At 54.6% G+C, this 21,036-nt stretch overlaps 10 protein-coding genes across 10 annotated transcripts; 9 read left to right on the forward strand and 1 right to left on the reverse strand.

Annotated features, from left to right (window-relative positions):
- Window positions 1-149: 149 nt before the first annotated feature.
- BU26DRAFT_583760 (uncharacterized protein) lies at window positions 150-1,043 on the forward strand (the record flags this gene model as incomplete). Its single annotated transcript, XM_033834577.1, has 1 exon — window positions 150-1,043. One exon carries the CDS (start codon window positions 150-152, stop codon window positions 1,041-1,043), a length of 894 nt encoding a protein of 297 aa, XP_033690125.1.
- Window positions 1,044-3,256: 2,213 nt separating this feature from the next.
- BU26DRAFT_527956 (uncharacterized protein) lies at window positions 3,257-3,764 on the forward strand (the record flags this gene model as incomplete). Its single annotated transcript, XM_033830815.1, has 3 exons — window positions 3,257-3,304; window positions 3,371-3,662; window positions 3,712-3,764. 3 exons carry the CDS (start codon window positions 3,257-3,259, stop codon window positions 3,762-3,764), a joined length of 393 nt encoding a protein of 130 aa, XP_033690126.1.
- A 580-nt stretch (window positions 3,765-4,344) lies between these two features.
- Window positions 4,345-6,110, forward strand: BU26DRAFT_559745 (uncharacterized protein; the record flags this gene model as incomplete). The annotated part of the gene is made up of 2 exons (XM_033832735.1): window positions 4,345-4,518; window positions 4,566-6,110. 2 exons carry the CDS (start codon window positions 4,345-4,347, stop codon window positions 6,108-6,110), a joined length of 1,719 nt encoding a protein of 572 aa, XP_033690127.1.
- A 1,210-nt stretch (window positions 6,111-7,320) lies between these two features.
- BU26DRAFT_151093 (uncharacterized protein) lies at window positions 7,321-8,488 on the forward strand. Its single transcript, XM_033819981.1, has one exon. It carries the CDS (start codon window positions 7,402-7,404, stop codon window positions 8,392-8,394), a length of 993 nt encoding a protein of 330 aa, XP_033690128.1. The 5' UTR covers window positions 7,321-7,401; the 3' UTR covers window positions 8,395-8,488.
- Window positions 8,489-8,522: 34 nt separating this feature from the next.
- On the forward strand, window positions 8,523-9,891 carry BU26DRAFT_151101 (uncharacterized protein). Its single transcript, XM_033819982.1, has 3 exons — window positions 8,523-8,935; window positions 8,994-9,092; window positions 9,141-9,891. Exons 1-3 carry the CDS (start codon window positions 8,790-8,792, stop codon window positions 9,706-9,708), a joined length of 813 nt encoding a protein of 270 aa, XP_033690129.1. The 5' UTR covers window positions 8,523-8,789; the 3' UTR covers window positions 9,709-9,891.
- Window positions 9,892-10,432: 541 nt separating this feature from the next.
- On the forward strand, window positions 10,433-12,034 carry BU26DRAFT_559748 (uncharacterized protein; the record flags this gene model as incomplete). Its single annotated transcript, XM_033832736.1, has 4 exons — window positions 10,433-10,522; window positions 10,572-10,676; window positions 10,727-11,041; window positions 11,108-12,034. The coding sequence occupies 4 exons, from the start codon at window positions 10,433-10,435 to the stop codon at window positions 12,032-12,034; spliced, it is 1,437 nt and encodes a 478-aa protein (XP_033690130.1).
- A 1,050-nt stretch (window positions 12,035-13,084) lies between these two features.
- Window positions 13,085-14,633, forward strand: BU26DRAFT_559749 (uncharacterized protein; the record flags this gene model as incomplete). The annotated part of the gene is made up of 4 exons (XM_033832737.1): window positions 13,085-13,728; window positions 14,257-14,309; window positions 14,384-14,548; window positions 14,614-14,633. The coding sequence occupies 4 exons, from the start codon at window positions 13,085-13,087 to the stop codon at window positions 14,631-14,633; spliced, it is 882 nt and encodes a 293-aa protein (XP_033690131.1).
- A 56-nt stretch (window positions 14,634-14,689) lies between these two features.
- BU26DRAFT_600693 (uncharacterized protein) lies at window positions 14,690-15,696 on the reverse strand. Its single transcript, XM_033835191.1, has 2 exons — window positions 15,523-15,696; window positions 14,690-15,466 (listed from the first exon to the last, which is right to left on the reverse strand). Exons 1-2 carry the CDS (start codon window positions 15,674-15,676, stop codon window positions 14,739-14,741), a joined length of 882 nt encoding a protein of 293 aa, XP_033690132.1. The 5' UTR covers window positions 15,677-15,696; the 3' UTR covers window positions 14,690-14,738.
- A 1,384-nt stretch (window positions 15,697-17,080) lies between these two features.
- Window positions 17,081-18,248, forward strand: BU26DRAFT_583765 (uncharacterized protein; the record flags this gene model as incomplete). The annotated part of the gene is made up of 3 exons (XM_033834578.1): window positions 17,081-17,534; window positions 17,697-17,934; window positions 17,980-18,248. The coding sequence occupies 3 exons, from the start codon at window positions 17,081-17,083 to the stop codon at window positions 18,218-18,220; spliced, it is 933 nt and encodes a 310-aa protein (XP_033690133.1). The 3' UTR covers window positions 18,221-18,248.
- Window positions 18,249-19,350: 1,102 nt separating this feature from the next.
- BU26DRAFT_600694 (uncharacterized protein) lies at window positions 19,351-20,780 on the forward strand (the record flags this gene model as incomplete). Its single annotated transcript, XM_033835192.1, has 2 exons — window positions 19,351-19,963; window positions 20,141-20,780. Exons 1-2 carry the CDS (start codon window positions 19,398-19,400, stop codon window positions 20,778-20,780), a joined length of 1,206 nt encoding a protein of 401 aa, XP_033690134.1. The 5' UTR covers window positions 19,351-19,397.
- Between the last annotated feature and the right edge of the window lie 256 nt (window positions 20,781-21,036).

Raw genomic sequence — 21,036 nt, forward strand, 5'->3', positions numbered from 1 at the left:
CCCAGGAGCTCCTGCACGTTGCCATCTCTTCTCCCTCTCACTCATTCAGGCAAGTCATCACAACGAGAGACTTGCTTTCAATGTTGTAGCTCACACTCACCACCTGGGCAGTTGTCCTTTCGCCGCATCGAATCAAGGATTACTGTACCATGGCCCATTTCGTTCCCACCTGGGGCTTTGGCAATATCGCGAAGCAGAACACGCCCGCGGGAAAAGAGAGCAACAGCAACCTCATCGAGATCCGGGTCATGAAGGTGGAGCCGGAGGCAATAATAGTCAAGCGCGAGTCAGATGTTGAGGAAGATGCGGTTTTTACTAAGCAGGAGTTGAACGTCGAGGACCGGGTGGCGGACATCGCGATTAAGCGCGAACCTGAATATAACCGCCAGGCAGAGATCGAGCGAGAGTCCGCCACTCCGTACGAAGAAGATGATCTTGAATGCGCCGACGAGGACGGAGATCAGGAGATGACGCCCGCACCAGAGGAAGAAGGCGACGGAGTGGCAGAGGCGGAAGAGAATCATTTGGAGAATAACGACCAGGCGGGCCAGTACCACTATCCCTTTCAATACCACGGTCTACCTTACCATCTACCGGACCCGGCCGCTCTTGGGGGATATCTGCCGGTGCGCTACGCCAACTATCATGCGCTCGCTCATCTTGCCGGCGTTCCTCTTCAACACGATCCAGTCGGGCACTGGAACCCGCGAGTCGCCTACGGACCACTGCGAGCCTACCATCGGGACCCACCGGCCCGATATGACGACCTGGGGTTCTACAACGCCCCGCCTGTCCCGCGGCCACAAGATCCCGCCGCAGCCCCCGTCGGCAACGAGCGAGAACGGCAAACTACTGCCCTGCGAGACTTTGTCGGTCGCAATGTCATCATCCTCGCTGAGGTGCAGAGTGTGGACTCTGTTGAGAACTTGAGGGGCCGTGGCTTCCGTGTGCGGCTCACTAACGGTCATGCCATGACGCTCGATACCGCCGACGGCCACTCTGCGGTGGGTGACAAGACCCTCTTTTGGGCGTACGCTGAGTAGAACAAGCGGACGGTAGGAATGAATACGAAGAGGAGGATTGGAAAAATTGTTTGGATCATGCGAGGAATACAAGGGCGATGACTGAGGCACCTTGAGATAGAATCAACGCCGAGGAAGATTTTCGGGGGAGGGATATAGAGTATGATTTTGTTGGGGATGCCGGTCAGCATAGCACCCGTAAACATCCAAGCATACAACCGCCTTCCGAACGCTGAGCTATCCTCGAGACATTCGTAGAAAAATCCAACTTGCTGAGTCTCCGTTGCGCCTATTCCGAACTTCTGGAGCCTTCCTCGAGCACTTCCTAATTCCAGGGTGAAGCAGCTATATTTACCGTCCATGTGTAATCATCCCCTCTTCACCATTCCTTTACTCAAGAAGCACTCAAGAGCTGAGGAACGAGGAACTGCGTGCGAGCATTACCTAATTTCCCCCTTCGAACCAATTCTACCGTGTCGCGCAGGGTGTTGAAATCGCATGTCGTCGGAAGTCGGCACTGACGTCGCCTCAGCTTCGTGGAAATAATGTGCGAATGGGGTCGCGTCCAGCTAGCCACGCCATGCACGGGGCTCGTGTGGAAGAGTAACCCCTGCCTTAGCTGAAAATATGGGGCTCGGCGCCGTCTTGGCTACTTACGAAAATTTCTTGTACGCGTCCTGGTTTTTCTTGTGCTTACCGTAGAGGACTTGGGACTTGGGAGCTGGAGATGTGTACTGTGTGCTGCATCGTGAGCATGTATCTCGACGGAGTGCCGGTCATACGTGCGAAAGAATAAATACCTGCGATTTCGCCGTCAACATGAATCCAGCATCACTCCAGCATCACAATCAACGGAACACACAGCTTGCCACAACCCTCCCGCAATATCAACTCCTCGACGAGATCAAAACATCCCACCGAACCACTATCCATCCATCGAAAATGCATTTCTCTCTTGCTACCCTCCTCAGCCTGCTCGCGGCCACTGCTCTCGCCGCGCCGGCTCCTGAGGCCCACGCCGAAGCCGAAGCCAACGCAATTGAAGCCCGTGCCCCCCATCTCCGCTTCTACAACAAACTCAACTTCAAGCAGCCATTGTGCAACTACGACTTCAGCGCTGCGCAGGACGGCAGCTGCGCAGGACGGCAGCTGCGCAGGACGGCAGCTGCGGTGGGTGATCCCCTTTTCGTACCCGGGCTCGGTTCCTCCGGCCGGCGCGATCAATACACTGACACGTGCACCTAGTTCGCACTCCGGACTGTGCCAGGAACACGGCAAACTCGGTCAGACTTAATAGTGGAGTGATAAGCTGCTCTTTCTTCCGGTAGGAGACGCACCCACCTACGCACCAGTTGGAAGTGGCTAACGTCTTTTTTCTAGCCAATCCGACTGCGAAGGTTCTTCTGATAGCTTCGGTGCTCCTGGTGGGAACCTTCGCATCTTGCTGCGCGACAATGTCGGCAGCTTCAGGTGCAACCTTTAAGCTGCTTAGGGCACTCCCAACAATGGTCTTCATGATCCCTACCGTAGCCAGCACTGCTCCAAGATACGAGTTGGACGCGATCCATGGGGATATGAGGACATGAAGTAGATTTGGGGACGAGGGATGGTGTCGACTCTGCTCGGGGATCTATGGTCCTTGGTAGAGGCTTCGTATATATCTTCTTTTTCTTGTCAATCGCTTGGGGTGGTCGTCGAGGTTTTAGCTTCTGCTGCATCTTGCTTTCTAGGTGTTCTTTCAGCATGCATCCAACTATTTACGCTCTTTCTACAATTACATATAGAAAAATAGAATCCTGCTCGGGCAGATCCTTTCTAAGACAGCCTCCATTGTCCTGGTAAATCCGGTCGTATTCGATATTTTCGGACGAGTGCTACTAGTGCTACCGGGAGTCTTCTTCATCCGATTAGTCGGTGTAAGCTTATAGACGTGCTCGAAGCGACGGCTCTCGGTTGGGGGCGGGATGCGTTGGAAGTGAATAGCGGGAGCTGTGGCCGCATGGAAGGCCGCATGGAAGGCCGCATTTGGAGACTCGAGGGGGAGAAGGAGAGCGGAGGTCGCGGCGCTTGCGGCCACATCTCAGCAGGAACGGGCGGCTTGGCACGCTTCCCCACATATTGACAACCTCACCTCGCGCCGCATTGCTCTCCATTGCAGCGCCCAACCGCCCCAATTGCCCTTTGCATCGCTTGAGAACTATAAACTGCAGCATACCGCAAAGATCAAAGCCAGCATGAAGATCGCCATCCTCCTCGCCGTCGCCGCGACCGCCTTCGCCGACGTCATCAACAATGAGGCGCGTTCCCCTGCCTTTCCGCTCTCAAGCATACCGCTAACAGCCGTCCAGCACCTCAAGACTGAAGTGACCAACGCCGTCGAGTGCAACCGCAAGACCAAGGCCGGCGACAAGATCAACGTGCACTACCGCGGCACCCTCGAGAAGGACGGCAGCGAGTTCGACGCCTCGTACAACCGCGGGCAGCCGCTGAGCTTCACCGTGGGCGTGGGCCAGGTCATCAAGGGATGGGACCAGGGCCTGCTGGATATGTGCCCTGGCGAGAAGCGCAAGCTGACCATCCAGCCCGAGTGGGCGTACGGCGAGCGCGGCGCCGGGCCCATCCCCGCCGGCAGTGTGCTGAGTACGTCATAAGCGTGAATGGAGCGTGGCTCTGTGCTAACCGCCGACAGTCTTCGAGACGGAGCTGGTATCCATCGACGGCGTGACCAAGGACGAGTTGTAGGCGTGCACACCACCAGACGAAACTCACGACACCCATTACGAGCCGTGGGCTACGACATCCGCACGAGATATGGCGCATGCACCACAGAGCTGCATGAAACGGTACAAAAGAGGGCTTGGGATTTCGTATCTCAAATATGGCAGAGAGGCCTCACATTGGAACTAGAACCGATGTCATCCATTCTTTGACTCGTGCAGTGAGAAGAACGCACTCGAGCATGCCTCCTCGTTACAGCCTGTCCACTGAGTTATGTCGTTCTCTGCAATTTTTGTTTTCACATGCCTCCTCGTCCCCCTTTCACTTTGCTCCGCCCTCATCAGCTACGCTAGATTCGGCGCCTCCTATGCATTTCCCATTTCACCACCTCGCCAAGACTTGGGGCCCGTCGCAAGCACAATAGCTATCAACCTATTGTTCCAATGCGCCTGCAAACTGCTTTTATATCTCCCTCCACCTACGAACCGGACTGTCAACATCACCACCGCGTTACCACACTCGCACAAGCACCAGTAGACTTTTCATACACTCTCATACCTGCCGCGTTCGACTTTGCAAGAGCGATAGCCACACAACTCCCACCATGTCTGCTTCGCCGATCCATACTCCCATGTCATCTCAGAACAGCACCTCCAGCCTCGGGGCGCTCAACATCCAAAACGGCGAGATTAGCGTGAAGCAGCAGATCCAGAACTCTATCCGGGATGTACACGAGAGGCTTCCTGCTTCTGCTTCAGCGGCGGACTTCCATCGTCAGGTATGTTGGATATCGCAACCTACTTGCACAGCTAGTTAACGACTCAGGTTATGGAGGATCTCCGTTCGAACATCGATATGTCTCAACTTCCCCCAGCATCGCCCATTCCGTCAGCTCCGCCCACCCCTAGGTGCTTCTTCAATGATCTCGCATTTGACACCTCCAAGACCCTCAGCCTGATGTCCGACACTGCCGCTCGCACTGCATCCTCAGGCTCGACGACATTTTCGCACACCGCCCTCGCCACATCCATCAGCAGTCCGCACGGTATAGGCACAGGTCGTGGGGCAGCCCCCAACCAAGTTCTTCGAGGCCTATCCAAGTTCGTCGAGTTTGCCCGCTTCGCCGCGACCTTGGGTGGAGGGTCCATTAGTGAGGAGTTGGAACAGACTCTTCATCTTCTGGAGTCCGTCGAAGGCCACGGTACCGAGAAGCTAGAGGTGGTGAAGAACCTGCTCACCCCAGGATCGCTTCCCTTTCTGAAGCGAACGCTGAAGGATATTCTCGAGCTAATCTTGCAACCTACCAAGGCGGAGCAGTGGCGTGACGAGCCTGAAGTGGTCACTCAGGATACAGACATCGCACAGGTCGAAGATGGCGCACCGGAGATGAGAGTTGGAAGCGACCTGAAAGAACTCTTCACAGGAGAAGACATCGACCACAGCCAAGTGTCACAAGACACAAAGCTCACGGAGCCTGCTACCAGCAATAGCCCGCAGAAAGACGACGTGCAGACAAAGCACGCGCCGCTCCACGACTGTGGCTACCATGCAAAGGCTTTGTCAACAGAGGCCACCAAGCCCAACACAAAGACCACGACGACAAAGATCACCCAAGGCGACGTCCAAGGACACACCTCGATTAAATCCAGCCTCATCAGCAACCCGGTGGGAGCCATCATGCGACAAAAACCCAAGATCCATCAGGTCACGATGTCTAAGCCACCAAGCCCTGCGTCCAAGAGCATACCGCAGAATGATCGTCAACCCGATACTGGAGCTCTGCCAAGCCTCGACCAGGCACACAGTAGTGCCACCTCCGCGCTATACAGTAGTAGCAATTCTCAAGTCGAGCCTCGCATGTCCCCAGTATCCATCGTAGGACCTAAGATCCGCCGCAAGAAGGCTCCTAGTCTCTTTAGGACCGATGTTCGCATGGGCCAACGAGGCGACACACCCATCAACCGCCGGCCAGTTACCATGAATCCTCCGCCGAAGCAACCTCAGCACACCACAGCTGCTCTCCCACAGTCACTTCAAGCCGAAGATCTCGAGGGCGAGGCTCGTGCGCTCCGAGCTGTGGCGGCGCTACAAGCCAAGATTTCAAACGCAGCTAATGCGCCTCCGAAGTCGAGGATCCTTCATGGCGACGATGTACCTGCAGACACTGGTCAGAGCAACGATCACGGCAAGCGCGCACCGGACGCTAAAAGGCGCAAGGTCCTTACCGAAAAGGGACCCGCCCCAACGAGGGGTAGCAAGTGGATGAAGAAAATCGGGTCTCAGGTAAAGCAGGATCTCCCACGGGGCCGCAACGGCAAGCGCAGGTATGATGGCGAAGACGATTCGGGAAGCAAAAGACCCAGGATTTAGATCTGGGTATTTGGAAAGAAGATGAACTTTGTGCAGAGATAGGAATGCTTTCTTCCGTGAGCTGCGTGTAATATCAGCCAGCATGCATGTAGAGATCAAGGCCAATTATCCTTCATATTCATCACCATGGTCCTCTGAATGTCATTCCATCCTCGACCATGCGACCGAAGTATTCCCACTTCATTCCCTAGCTCCGTCTCTTTCCTAGTGACAGACTCTGAGCGGTCGTCTGCTGGCCTTGGCGACGCTCTGCCTTCCCTCCTTGCCTCTGCTTCCGTATGACGATTTGCCGCGCGCCGGTCGTGTACTGTCTTCACTCCTTCTGCGTGCCCACTATAAAAAGCGCACCGCTGCCCAAAGTCTACTCCATTCTTCAGAGTCGCACTAGAACGCAACCGCTACACCAAGGCAGCTCAACTCCACAACCGCCGCCAGTGACTCAATTGCAATCGCAACACCAAACCACAACCTACATCTTTCCAACCCACCCACCAAGTACCAACATGCCCGCCGACAACAACAACCATCAATCCCAATCGACCGCCGCCACCCCCGAAGCTGCAGCACCCAAGCTCCACAAGGCCATCAACTGGGGCAAAGCCGAACAGGGCTGGCAGAGCATACTATCCGTCAAGAAACAACACAAGGACGACTTCGATGCTATGCACGATTTCCTCTCGGACAGCCAGTCGAGCGTCGCCGCGCTGCCCGATAGCCACAACAAGGCTGCGCTGGTGAATAGTATCAGCCAAATCGCTCCGATTCTCGCACGGTTGAGCGCCGTGAACGCGCGTGAGATCGATTCTGCTGAGGCTGTGTTGGACGGTCTGGGACGCGAAGACAAGTACGCGCGGATGGAGCGCAGCGTGTACCTGACTATGCTGCAAGTTGCTGAGGACATGCCGGAGAACATGACTGTTGGGGAGCTGCGTCAGGCGCTGAGAGACGCGCCTGTTACCGGAGAAGCGCTTGTTATGGGAGGCGGCAAGCAAGAGGGAAAACAAGTGAAGACTGGACAGAAGGCCGTCGCAGAGAAGAAGGATAAAGAGAAGAGCCCAGCGCCATCGGAGGGTAGCCCCGATGCTGTCGATGGCCGCGAAGTTGCCGCTATACCACTTGCCGACGAGTCAAAGGAGTCGGCCGAGCAAATGCGACTGGTCGCAAACCGGAGCGAGGACGATGAGCCGGCACCGACGAAGAAGGTATGTATACTGCACAGTCTGCCACGCTTTCGCTGCTAGTATACGAGGGGCTAACATACTATCTACAGACAAACAAGCCCACTGCGAAGATGACATCCGCCATCACCGAGACCACCGAGCAGACCGCCACCAAGTCCGCGAACACCCAGAAGTCGAGAAACACGTCGCGCCAGCCTCCGAAAGACACGGTAAACGCTTCTAAGACTACCATCACCACCCACGCAAACGATCCAGAAGAGGTCGTCGAACCGAAGAAAAAGAAGAAGCCTGCGGGACTCCGTCGCCGGCCCCAACTCGGAGACCCAGGCGTTGCTCGTCCCGTGGTCAGGAAGAAGTCCGAGTCCGAATCCGAGTCCGACAACGATAAGGAGAATAAGGCTCTCCATAAGTCCATCACGAATGACGGCACAGCCAACGAGAGCGAAGACGGCTCTGAGAAGGAGACATGGAAAGGAAACGAGCGCGGTTCGGACAAGGCTAGGACTAGCAAAAAGCTCGAGAAGAAGCCGGCACACAAGAGCCAGGAGCTCCTCACCGACAGCAATGAAGAGGAGGACCACAAGACCACCCCTGCAGTTATAACCAAAGAGACCGCTAAGACGCCGTCCATGACGCAAGCTACTCGCCCGTCGAAGAAGAAGGATGATGACGAGGGCATCGACCCCAAGAACATCATCGACGGACCACGCCGCCGCCGCGGCCAAGGTGGTGGTTCGTCAACAAACAATGCACGCGGCCGTGCTGCTCTTCGCTCTATGAGCGGGAAGCGTAGGCGGGACGGCAGTGACGACGAGGATGCCGATGCGGTGGAACCCGCGAAGAAGAAGCCGGCGATCGGAGGTCGTAATATGGCTCGGCCTAGGGTAAGCATAGACTCACGCGATCCTAAAAGTCCAATACTAACGAGGAGGCAGGCTCGTCTCACGGCTGCACCACCCACTGACATCGAAATGACGGATGCTCGGCCTGTCGAGGTTGCAGCTGTTGCTCCGGTTACGCCGCCTTTGGTTGGGAATGTGTTCGCGCGCAGCCGTCTGTCTTTCTCCGACTGGACTAGCAATGGCGACGGCGAGGAGCTATGAGTGCTTAAGGCTGGCCGCGTCTTTAGCTCGGAGAGAGGGTTGCTCTGCCTTCTTCATCTTTGATGGCGTTTAAGTGTCGTCGGGAGCGATTGATAAAATTCGCGTATTTACAGTCTACTTCGGTTAGTGTAGGGTCGTGGAAGGCAACTAGATATAACATGGATACTATTGTACTATACCATTCTTCGTGATGGCGTGTCGTGGTCGCCTAGAAGCCGTTGATGAGCTCCTTCGCTTTCACTCGGTTGAAATGGTTACCAAAGGATTAACAGAGCCCGCACGGACTGGCCTTGGGCGCTTTCACTTCTTTCCCTTAGGGCGGCCGCGCCGAGTGGTAAAGAGCGCGCAGTTCCAAGCTTACACTCGACCGTGACGCAGACACCACAACTCCGAAAATGGCGTCGCCGCACAACAGAGCCGTTCAAGCTGACATGGTTGTGAGCAGAAAACCAGAGACGGGCCTCCTCACCGGAGAGGTCATGGCTCTCGTGAACGAAGGGCGCGTGATCGGGTTCCAGACGGCGTTCGAGACGGGTCTGAGGTGAGCCCACGGCACACCATAGCGCGCCCCAGCTGGCATATGCTAACCTCTGTTCCAGAACGGCCGGCGGGGCCATCGATCAGACGGAGCGCATGCGCGAAATCGAGAAAACGTTCTCGCGCTCTGATGGGGGAAACCTCTCGCATCCACGAGAATGGCACGTCTGTGTCGCACCCCTTCTGGACTCGTGCTAACATGCTCGTAGGGGCTCTCTCGGCGACCTCACCAACGACGCCGTCGCCCTCTGGGTACGCAGGCTCGTCGAGCGCAGCCGCGCCGCGAAGAAACATCTTGACACGGCGCTCACGCGCCTAGAGCGCACAAACCAGGTCCTCGCCACACGCCCTACGCCGTCCATCCGTGATGGTGTCGGTGACCTCCTCGCCAGCTACCAAACCGCGAAAGCAGCCGGCGACGCGCTCTTCAAGCCGCAAGCCGCGGTCCAGGCGGCAGTCAAAGCGCTCCGTCTGTTCGTCGCAGACCTCATCAAGTCCTTGCCTAAAGAGAACCCAGCAAGGCACAGAGTCAAGCAGCTCTTCAACGAGGTGATCGGGTACGCTGCGGAGGCGGAGGATCGGACTCGAGCCGAGATGGACATGTGGGGTGCGGACTATATGAAGAGGGCGGAGAGAGGCGACGAGAAGAAGGCAGCGGCGCAGTGGATCGAGTGCGTGAAGATGAGAGCCGAGGCTTTGGCGCATGAGGCAGAGTTGCTGAGTGCTTGGGCGGTGGAATGTGTGAAGACCGGAAATGGCAGCCCTCGGTCGAAGTAGGGGAGATGGCTCGGATCTCGGAGATCGGATGACACCTAGGTCTAGTATGTACCTAAGCTGAGACTCCTCAAACCTCAGCCTGGAATGTACTTCGTGTCTCTCACGACCTTACTTATCCACGCTGATACACTCGCACATCGCTGACTTTCTTTGCCGGTGCGCATGGACGACCTCATAGACGCGCCATCTGCTGTGCGGCTTCGCTCGGCACGGACGGAGCTCTAATCCGGGAGCCCCGAACCCGTTCGTCACACCATCGCAAGTGCACACAGCCCGTGATCCAAAACCTCATTTCCCCGGTCCAGCCCTATATTAGCACTATGGGATGTGTGCCTGGAGCCGGCTGGGAGCCGCATCGGCCGCCGTCACACAGACGTCTCGTACCACCTTCCAGAACGAACACAGAACTTCGACAGGAGATCGTGGCGCACCGAGCGGAACCTCATGGTCCATGAACCGCTTCGAGCTCTAGTTGTACTCACGACTGCCGCTTGCGGGCAGGAGAATAAATGAGATGGTAATTTCACAGGTACTTTTTCCCAACGGCTCCACGAAGCCATGACGAGCCGTCACTAGAGAGCAGGAGATGTGCGAGCATGTGACTTGCGGACGCAGTGATGCTTTAAACACCGTGGACCATCCTCCATATATGTTAACCTCCACCGGCCCTGGGAGCCAGCTTCAGCCATCCTAGCCCCATATCCTCAAGATTCAGCAGCTTACCATGCTTGCACAACTCTTGCTTACCGTCTCGATACTAACCCTTCTCTCATCGCAGTATGCAGTGGAGAAGCGGGATTGCAGAGAACAATGGGTATGCACCATCGTCTAAGCTACGTCAAGACGCCCTAACAAAAGTTCAGCTGCAGTGCGGTGGACTTGAGTACTCCGGGGAGACATGCTGTAACCCGGGCCTGAAGTGCGTTAAACTGACGGATTACTACTCTCAATGCCAGCCGGACCCTGCGGTAAGCCACATTCGCCATCTGACTGAGTGCCCATAACTGAATCTCCTCAGGCAACGGCAGGCGGAGGCGACAATCCGGTGTATACGCCGACCGGACCGACAGCATATACAACAACCGTACCTGTGAGCACGACATCGCATGCTCAGTCGCCCTATCCATCTCCGACTGGCTCCAACAATGGATGCGGCTCATGGCAGATGACGGAAGGCGTATGCTGCCCTTTATACGATAAGAACAACAATCGATCCGAAGGCTGCAGCGGCAGTGGGGGTAATTGCGTCACCCCACCGGCAGCCATGTGCAAGAGCGGAACCATGTATCCAGAAGTTCATTCAGTCTCTTCAGATGAGCCGTGGCATTACAGCGTAAGCGGGACTCATGCACCTCCCAACTTCTTCCAATTCTCCCCGAACTAGGCTGATCGGGCAAAGAGATCCACGCACTTTGGTCTCACGTCGGGCGGTGCTTGCGGCTACGGCCTCTATGGCCTCTGCACCAAAGGGTCAAAGACCGCCTCCTGGACGGACCCTATGCTGGGCAGTACTTGCGATGCCTTCTGCAACGCATACCCGATTTTATGCAAAGATCCATCTGACAAGACCCTCCGCGGCAACTTCGCAGCGCCCAATGGAGACTACTACACTCAGTTCTGGCCGTCGTTGCCGGGAGACTGGGACAACTACCTCTCTTGCGGCGAGTGCTTCGAACTGATCCGGACGAAGCCCGACGGCAGCGACTACGCCGTCGGCGAAGCAGGCTACACGGACCCCGTCGTCCTAGAAATCGTAGATTCATGCCCGTGTTCAGCGAACTCCAAATGGTGCTGCGGCCCCGGCGCCGACCACTGCGCCGAAATCGACTTTAAATACGGCTGCCCACTGCCCGAAGACTCGATCCATCTAGACCTTTCGGATATCGCTATGGGAAGGCTCCAGGGCAACGGCAGCATGAACGACGGCGTCATACCAACTCGTTACCGTCGCGTCCCCTGCCCCAAGCCTGGCAACATCTATCTCTGGATGCGCGAAGGCGGCTCATCGTACTACTTTGCACTCACCGCCGTCAACGCCGCGGGCATCGGCAGTATCATCAGTATCGAGATCAAAGGCGCAGGCTCTACTACTTGGGTCCCGCTCGAGCGAGACCCGCATTATACATCGAGCCGGCCGCAGGAGAGATATGGTGCGTGGACTATCCCGCAAAATACCGGGCCGTATAATCTCCCTATTGCGGTGCGCTTGACTAGTGCCGCGGGCCAGCAGGTGGTGAGTGAGACGGCGATCAACAGTTTTGATCCGCCGGCGGGTGCGGTGAAGGGATTCTGGTATCTTGACACGGGCGTACAGTTCTCAAACTAGGAAGGTGGTGAGTGAGGGTGTTAAAGATTGCTAGGGTGAAGAAGGGCCCATGCCAGACGAGGCGTCCTCCTCGATGACACAACATCCTTTTCCCATTGCTGATCCAGGATATCCCCGTCTCAATACTAGACTGTTTTCTATACTTCTTTCTTGTCCATTTGAGCAAATTACGAAGCTTCCTGGTGTGGTGCATAAACGAGAGGGAAGTACGTAGCGCCCCTCGCCTGGCGAACTGTACTGTCTGGCTTTCGTTGCTTGATCACATTGCGGACAACGGCTACCAAGAACCCGCATTTCACCGCCTGGCCCGGGAGCCTGGGTATTATCATACTGTCAATACTTCGTTGCTTGTTTTCAAGCTGGCGAGTCAAGAGACTGAAACCGGTCTCAGGTTTACGCAGGGCAAGACGACAGCTACTGTAGCGCCATATTGCTGCGAGACGTGGCTTCAGGGGTGCACCTTTCGCACTGGCCTCAACTGGTTCTTCTAGATGTACTTAGTTCTTTAAGAAAAACGGGAACTGGACTCCTGCTAGCTAGACAAATTACTTTCGTTGCTGTGCCCCTTTTTCGCATGACGATGCGTCTAGACTACAGCCAACAGCCACGGGGTGAAGTACACAGACATCCGTTCCAGGTTCCGAGCGGGATTTACGATTTGAGAAAGCCTCAGGTAGCCTCAGATTCCCGGTCTAGCATTTCTTGAGCATGTGCTAAGGGGTTTCGCCTAAGCGCAGAGAACACCAACGCCATAAGCGCCCTCTCCAAAATATTCCTACCCTATCTGCATTATTCGGCACGCGCTTGCAATTCCCATTTCGTCGGGGCAAGTTGGCGTTAGTTTTAAGTACCAGGGCGTAACGCAGACGATAAACCGCCCAGGTTACCTCCTATATCAGCTTTGACCACACCCGAAATGGAAACGTCATTGCATTCTAGAAAACGAGAAGAAGAAATTCAATCCACCTCAAGCCCAGGATCCACCCGAACTATGGCGTGTTCGTACGCACAAGACCAGCACATGCCTAGTTAAGCGCAGGCAGCTACAGCATGGCCCGCTACAAACACATCCTCACCAGCACAGTACCACGATCTTCAGAAACCCCTGGTTCACGCTTTCCACCCCCCATCTCATCACCACAGTTCAAAACGCAAAGCAACCCTGCTCCGCCGTCGTTCGCAATGCTTTTCAGCCTCATCCTAATCCCTCTCCACTCCCTTCCCGCTTTTGCAAGCTTCAACAAGGCCCGCGCCACCGGAAGCTACCAATGCCGCATAATCGGTGACGCTATCGTCGTCAACAAAGAGCTCGTCCCACTCGAAGACTACATCCTCGAGCTCATCGTCGCCTATGGGAAACACTCAGCGTCCGCGCACGCCGCTTTCGACGCAGTTCGATACGCAGGTCTCGAGCTCCCGGAGCATCCAGGGAAGGAAGATATATCAGTGCCTCCGAATAAGGGCTTCTCATCGGTTTTTAATCAATCAATCACTGCCGTAGAGCGTGCGGCAAAGGTGGAGGGGCAGTTGAGGCGTTTCGATAATGCGCTGAAGGATGGAGGGGGGATGCCTAAGAGGGGATCGATGAAGAAGGTTGTGCAGCTGGTGCTCGAGGAGGTGGAGCACGTGAACGCCCGATTGGTGAATCAGAAGGAGATATTGAGAGCGACGAGGGACTACATATGCCGGCCCGGGTACGAGATGAGCAGAAGAAGTTGCACAGGCGGAAGGTAAACGTACTAAGCCTGAGGTCTTGGGAGACAAAGGGTGGATTCGGGATTTGGAGGATGACGTGGTCACAGAGTGGAGCCTGTGGTGGACGGAGCTCATCCCACTTGTTGTCGGCACCGTGTTTTCTTTCTATCGCCTTGGAAGCGAGCCTAACTTCTTCACGTATGGCTCTCCCTCCGCAGAGCTCCTTAATTCATCGACACTCTTCTCCACCCCGTTCCTCGACTAAAGCGCGAAACTGCACTGCTACTCTTGCGCACCTACGCCTATCGGCGCTGCCAAAATTCGCTCAGCGCTACATTAATCGGTAATTGCAGGCCCGCCTAAACAGTTTCCCTTTCGTAACTTGATGGCTTCGGTCTCTAGGCTTCTTTCACCAATGGCTTCTTCGGGTGCAACAATCAACCCCAGGATACGGTCTTCGCCTACGGGACGGTAGCAAATAACGACTTCTAGTTAGCACACGCTGCCGACTGCGATGTGTTTAACAGGATATGCCAAGACGTAGATGGGGAGCTAGAAGAGCTCAGCAACTTTATCTTCCGTAACGGGAAAGGGATAATAGTCGCGCCCTACCCTAGGAAATACGCGATTTAGAGGATAAGCTAAAAGGATTAGAGAAGTATAAGGTCGGCGAAGCGGACATCTCGCCGGAGGACTACAGGAAGATCCTGAGTATGCTGGATTCCCTGGAGGATGATCGACTGCTAGATCATGTTGACGAGCTACGAACCCGTGGCATTGCGCACCCGCTCGATTTAGATGACCAAGATTCTCAGGCGCGTATGTTGATCGCCTCCACAGTAGATTTTCCACTTGTTAACATGCCCCCATGTTGACCGTGATAGCTTCTGAATTCAGTGGGTAAGCACGGGTGATACAGGCTTAAACAATTTAGTATCCTTCCGAAATTGCTCTTGAGTGAATAAAAGCCCATGATGGCAGCTTGTCTTGTCAACGCCGCTTCAAATGCCTATGGTTTGTATTGCGCCCAGCTCATTACGTGGTCATCATCATTCCCACTCTTCACTTCTATGTTTCTCGGCTGAAAGGCTGATGGCCCAGCCCCAGAGGACAGATCCGGTGTCTTGGATAAGTCTGGGGTTTTGAAAGGATTCTTTTCCTGAGCCGCAAGCTCGGGGATGTTTCCGAGGGGATCTCCGCCCATCTCATTGTTGGGTCTGATCATTCTGCTATCGAGCTGCGGCACGTTCTCTCGCCCGTCGTCATTGAGCCCTGCTTTGTCTTTCTCGTTGGTTGCGCCCAGATATGCTGACATATCTCCCTGCGGGTAAGATGGCGGTAGAGATACTCGTTGGCGTTCTTTAACTCGCTTCTTTCGTCGGTAAAAGAAGAGTGCGGATATAATCAGCGTTATAACAATCACACCTCCTACCACGCCTCCGATTATAGCTCCGATAGGCGTGCTTCCGTCACCGGCGGGGGAAGGGATTGGAGACACGGACGGCGATACATCGCGGGTCACCGTGATAAACACCGTTCGTCCTTCACTGACCGAAGCAATCGTCTCTAGCTTTGTTGCCGCCGAAGTATTCGGCTGTGACTCTACCCCGGCAGACGATGGGTCTGCGGAAGTGGTTGGTGAGGATTCCACACCGACAGAGGACAGCTCTGCCGTAGGATTCGAGATTGCGTTCGACGTTGCTAGTGCTTGCGAGGTTGCTGTAGCCGGCACCGCAGCTGGGATCGATTTTAGCAGATGTGCTGCGTCGTCTGTATACAGACTCAATACGTACCACTGCTCGTTGTACCCGCACTCTCACCATCCGGACAGCCACCACTTAGGCTGCACGGATCTACCCCACAACATCCTATGAAGCCATTTGACGAGCATACGTAGTACTGCTCACCGGATGAGCAGCTCTGTCGATTCTCAAGAATAAGCGGCATCGCACTGATCTCATTGTGAAAGGTCTCTGGAGTGTAGGCTGCGATGAGAAGGAAGAGAAAAAGTTATTGCCACGGGAGGCTCTGCTCAGCATTTGAAGGCGGGGAAATGAGCGCCACGTTTTTGGCCCCATTTCACTCCATAATCATGAGGCGCAGGCGGCCTCGTTGTCGTTCGCGCGATTGCTGCACACACTGCGCCGTGCATGCCGAGCCGAATCCTTCGAAATCGTGCCAAATCGCCCTGCGTCGCATTCAGCGCGGGGCCGCGCGGTATGCTACACCGAACGAACACCCGAAAGTGAGAACGAGTGGTATTCGGCTGGAACGACGCGGTGACGCCCTTGTTCACGTTTGATCTAAGAGTGAAGACGTGGCGATGAGAGTGGTGTGGATGGCAGCGGAACCGGAAGGGGTAATGATCGCCATGGCCCATGCATAACCATCTATCCATGTCGGTAAACAGCCCGAACGTCCTCCCACTACCCATCTCAATTTAGCCCTCATCTTCTCGGCTCGCTAACATACCCTCCATCCAAAAACATCGCCTCCAAGGCCGCGAGGGGCATAAGAATCCCCTATGGCCCTTCAGCATCGAAGCAAGTTGTCGCCGATTTACATCATTCCGACTCTACCTCGCTTGGGTAAGACGGAAGAAATCAACACTATTGCGCTGTTTGTTGAACTATCGAATCTGAAGTCTACGTAACCGCGGTTACAATAGGCTAGGCGTATATCAGAATGATCTCCATGAGCCCTGAGAGCTGGAGCAACCACGACCATCACGTGACTTGCATCATTCACCCAAGGCTAGTTCGAAGGTTCCGACGTTCCCGCTCACGCACCCCGCATTTTCGTTCACATTGGGTCGCCGGAATAGCTTATTTCAGCCCTAGTTATCAATAGCTTAATTCAGAATTCGCCGTTGCGGGGAGGGGAGCATAGGCATACGTATACCTGCCAGCTCCGAGGTCCCGGCTCGTGCTTTCCACATGCACCCACCGTACTCCGTTGGAGACGGCGCTTCCAATAGTCACTTCGTATCATGCTATCTTTCCTAGTTTGCGGTTCCCTAGAGCTCATTTCTGTTATTCATTCCAAAGTAGGCCAATCCGATACCCACTTTGGTCCCCCTTCGGAATTCACGCCTTCGCTTCAGCAAGCATTCTGTCCACCTCTTTTTGTGGAGCAATGCTATTAATTCTTAGCTTCAAGTAATCTCTGGGTCTGTTGCATCCTACGCCCATTTATGCGGATGCTGTTATGGTGAGGTGACGCTCGATTTCATCACCGGTGGGACGGCTGGGGATTTGACGTCTGTTGATATAAGAAGAGGTCTTCGTCTACGTCTCGGGCACTTCCTATCCGCATCTCTACAACATTCATATTTGTTGGTTATCTTTCGTTATGATGAAGTACGCTTCGAGCCAACTCGTTCTCAGCCTCGGTGCCTCCGCCATCGTAGCTCGAGAGCCAGGACAATGTGTCCAGCTTCGTGCATCAGGAGGGGTATCGGGTATCCTCAGACAGATCGGTGATGGCCAGAACAGCATTGGCGGAGATAACCCCTTTGGTTGCTACTGCCTAAGCAATGTGGGCTTCACCGATTCTTCGGGCCGTGGCTGTATTCTCACAGCTCCCACCACGCAGCTCCAGTGCGATATCGGCGCGAGCCGTACCACTGGTTTTTCGATCGGATCTTCCGGAATGGTTACGTACAACGGCGGCTCTACCTTTTACGCCTGCCCTGTCAAGCCCGACGGCCCGTACAATGTCTACTCGAAGCCTGTCGCTGGTCAACCAAACTGCGTTAAAATCACTCTGGGCTCCGCTGGATCTTGCTACTCTGGAGGCCAACCAAGTAACAGCCCGCCGGTCTCCTCCGAAACCAAACCCAGCAGTGGGCCCTCATGCGAGACGACTTCAGAGCAACCATCATTCCGCAGCATGACAACTTCCGTAAAGCCATTGTCTCCTAGCATCAAAACCTCAGCAAGTCCACCTTCTCTACCGCAGCAAACAGGTACTGCTCCCACGCCTCCACAGTCCAGCGGCAAAGCCAACAACTGCCCAGTCGACCTGAATGGAAACTACCAATACCCTCACCTGATCGTCCCGGTCAACTCTGAGCACCCGAGCCAGGCGTACGGCACCAATTACTTTGGTATGGTTAGCAGCACCACGTGCTCGATCTTCAACTTCGACATTCCAAGCTCCTACTCTGGCCGCACCTGCACATTGTTGTTTCTCTGGCCTAAGCAGTCCTAACTAGAGACGTCCAGCTACATGTGGTCCGGTACTGGTAGCATTGAGGTCGGGAAGTGCGATTCTGCCGCTAACGACAAGACGTCTTGGGCCAATCAACCCGCTTGCTATGAGCTCGGCAGTTGGAGCATGACACCTGGAAACTCGTACACACTTATGTCTAGTTCGTGTGCAGCGAGTCAAAGGGTGGCGTATAGGATGTGCGGCAGTAATGGCATGTCTCTACGCTACTTCCAGGATTACAACCCTGCCCCAATTGGCCTTTACATTCGGAAGTGCTAAGACGATAGATGCTAGTACGCCCTAAGAGGATAATGATAGCGTTTCCAGGAAAGCTGGGTGTTGATTGATGGGCGGAAATCTTCTAATGAAAATTGCACATCTTGGTATGTACCTAGCACACATGAGGGATCAAGACGTTCCTTACGGAGTAAAATGGAATAACAAACAATATCAGTAAATGCTCTCGATTTTGGGGCAATCCACCAGCCCCATTCAACTTGAAGCAGTAGCTCAGTTTATCTCCGCCGATATGCTGAGCCTCTGAATGTCAGAAGCCGATTCCTCGGTTGCTTTGCTGCAGCACGGTACCTCAGCCCAATTGCGACCATGGAATGCATATCTCTCTATTGTGCTCGCCATCTCGCAATCCGGACAAGTCGTAACCGCTCGACCTTCAAATAATGCTCGACATAGAAACCAACTCCCCAAGTCCTTCATGCAGCATCACGGGAACGGGGCAGTTTAGAGAACAATTCCGCTTCCTCTTAAATTCTCTCATCACTAATCGATGCCTCACCCCCGCACCCTTTCATCTCTCTTAACTTGTTTATCGCTCCGGATATCTTAACCTAAGGAAGGCGAAGCCGTGTGAATTTGTCAGCCATCTTCCCTTTAGTAACAGCTTTGCTAGTCCGCCGGGGATCGCCAGGGATAATTAATAGCGCCTGCTCTCGTAAGTTCAGAATGCGTCTTAGTCAACAAGTTCCACTTGACTCTTACGTCGAAACGAAGACACTTATGCGTTGAGAGGCGCTGTGGTACGTTTTCCAAGACCTTATCATCTCCTAGTTTTTGCGTGGAGCCTTCCCTTGTTCGCAACATCCCAACCGTGGTAAAGAAGGTCGATATGTTGCGAAGCTTGCATTGCACTCATTGGTCCAGGATTGTCGCATTATCGCTTCATTTGGCCCCATTCCGGCAAAGTATCTCGTGCGAATTGCGAATCTGACATAAGCGGGAAGACGTCACACCAATCGGACACGTCGAACGGAAGACCGCGCACATCATATCTTGCGAATAACTAGATTACCTACCTAGGTAGACGTTAGGCTCTCGGCGTGATGCGGCGCGTACGGCGTGGCACCATTTAAATGGCATTTATTCTGTGCCCCTTAAGTACTTTCTGATCGCCACTTCAGCTTTCTTCGGTCTGCTTGATTAGTACCTCCCTCCCAAAATGACCGGCTCTCGAATCCCCATTCCTCAAGAATATAAGTCGCAGCTGCGCTACGTAGAGTCCAAGGATAAACGCAACGATGCTGAGATCCTCGAATCCCTCACCGAGCATGTGCCCATCTCATCCGAAAAGAACATCTGGACTTATTGGCATGCCGGCGTGCGAGCTATGCCCCCCTGGTGCCAGCGCAACATCATCAACTGGGTGCGCCTTCACGGTTCCGAATGGACCGTCCGCGTCCTCGACACGGTTCCCGGCTCGCCAAACCACGCGCTGAAGTGGATCTCGCCCAATGAGCTTCCCGAATGCTTCGTCAAAGGAACCATGACCGGGCCGTACATAGGCCCGCACAGCGCCGACTTCCTGCGTGGTGCTGCATTATACGCCTATGGTGGTGTATGGATGGATGTCGGCAATGTGCTGTTTAGGCATCTAGACAAGATTTGTTGGGACCAGCTTGCGGATGAAGATACTCCGTATACAATCAGTACGCCGTGGATGTTTGCTCAGTATATGGCGAATCATTTCATTGCGGCGAGAAAGGGGGATCCCTTCATCAAGCGATGGTGAGTGGGATCTTCACACACAGCGCCCTGCAGTTCAGCTCTGGACGGCGTGCTGGTCGAGGCCAGGATGCGTTCATGGAGAAACTCCGCCTGGGTCGTTCGAGGGCTTGACCGGTCACGGAGCATGAAAATCTGGATTATGATTTTACGAGCACCGAAAGCTAACTCACTCACCAGGCACGAGCTCTTCATTCACTTGTGGGACGGCCGAGACGAGCACACAGGCCTTAGCGCATCGCCGCTAATTGGATTCGTGGCCAACCTAAGCTTTGAAAAGGTCCACGAGCGAGGCTTCAAGTGGGAGTACAAAGTCGACGAGCTCTTCGTGTTGGGCTACGTCGGCCAGGTAATTGCATGGATCCGACTCGCATGGCTGAAGGAGCCAAATGGCGGCTTTGATGGCGTAGAGTATCATGCCCAGAAAGTCTTGTATTTCGACTCTTTGCCTGAGGACTGGGCTGCTGAGATGATCCTCGGCTTCAAGGGGGAAGATCTGCTGAACGCGTTAAATATGAGCCGGGGTGCCGATCAGGAGACCGAGGGGTATAAAAAGGCGTACGAGGCGGTGTGGACAATGTTGACGAAGAGCTCTTTGCAGAAAATCACGCATGGGAAGGGACTAACGCATGACATGCACTGTGGTGCGCTTCTTGACCTGCCAGAAAATGAAGGGAAGGATACAGAGGCCGGGACATTTGGGGAGCTGCTCCGGTACGGAAGTGTGCACTTCGAGCAGACGAGGGAGAGCATTGAGTATGTGGAAGCCCTCAAGCCAGACCCAAAGCAGGTCATCCACAAAGGCCTGACGGAGCCGTGAGTGGAGGAGAAAGCAAGCAGGAGATCTGCTTTTCGATACCTAAATGAATGACTGGGTTAGATCAGCCAGCCAACTCCATATCTAAGACTCAGTTTCCAGCAATGCTGATCGCCTCGCTCTGTTGGGCCGGCTTTTTCCTCTCGTGCATATTTCCAGATGTACTAGAAGTTTGAAAGTATTCCCTCACCATACATTAGTCAGTGGATTGGTAAGCTAGTTTGGTTGGAATATCTCACCACAGCAAGGCCCTTCGCCC

This window comes from Trematosphaeria pertusa (genome assembly GCF_010094035.1).
Source record: "Trematosphaeria pertusa strain CBS 122368 unplaced genomic scaffold BU26scaffold_2, whole genome shotgun sequence".
NCBI lineage: Eukaryota > Fungi > Ascomycota > Dothideomycetes > Pleosporales > Trematosphaeriaceae > Trematosphaeria > Trematosphaeria pertusa.

Bases quoted from the DNA above. Each gene is read 5' to 3' on its own strand.
- BU26DRAFT_600693 (XM_033835191.1), bottom strand. From the start codon at position 15,676: ATGCCGCTTATTCTTGAGAATCGACAGAGCTGCTCATCCGGTGAGCAG. The intron at 15,467-15,522 runs GTACGTATTGAG...AATCGATCCCAG, and splicing joins TGCGGGTACAACGAGCAGTG to CTGCGGTGCCGGCTACAGCA.
- BU26DRAFT_151093 (XM_033819981.1), top strand. From the start codon at position 7,402: ATGACATCCGCCATCACCGAGACCACCGAGCAGACCGCCACCAAGTCC.
- BU26DRAFT_151101 (XM_033819982.1), top strand. From the start codon at position 8,790: ATGGCGTCGCCGCACAACAGAGCCGTTCAAGCTGACATGGTTGTGAGC. The intron at 8,936-8,993 runs GTGAGCCCACGG...CCTCTGTTCCAG, and splicing joins GCGTTCGAGACGGGTCTGAG to AACGGCCGGCGGGGCCATCG. The intron at 9,093-9,140 runs GCACGTCTGTGT...ACATGCTCGTAG, and splicing joins CTCTCGCATCCACGAGAATG to GGGCTCTCTCGGCGACCTCA.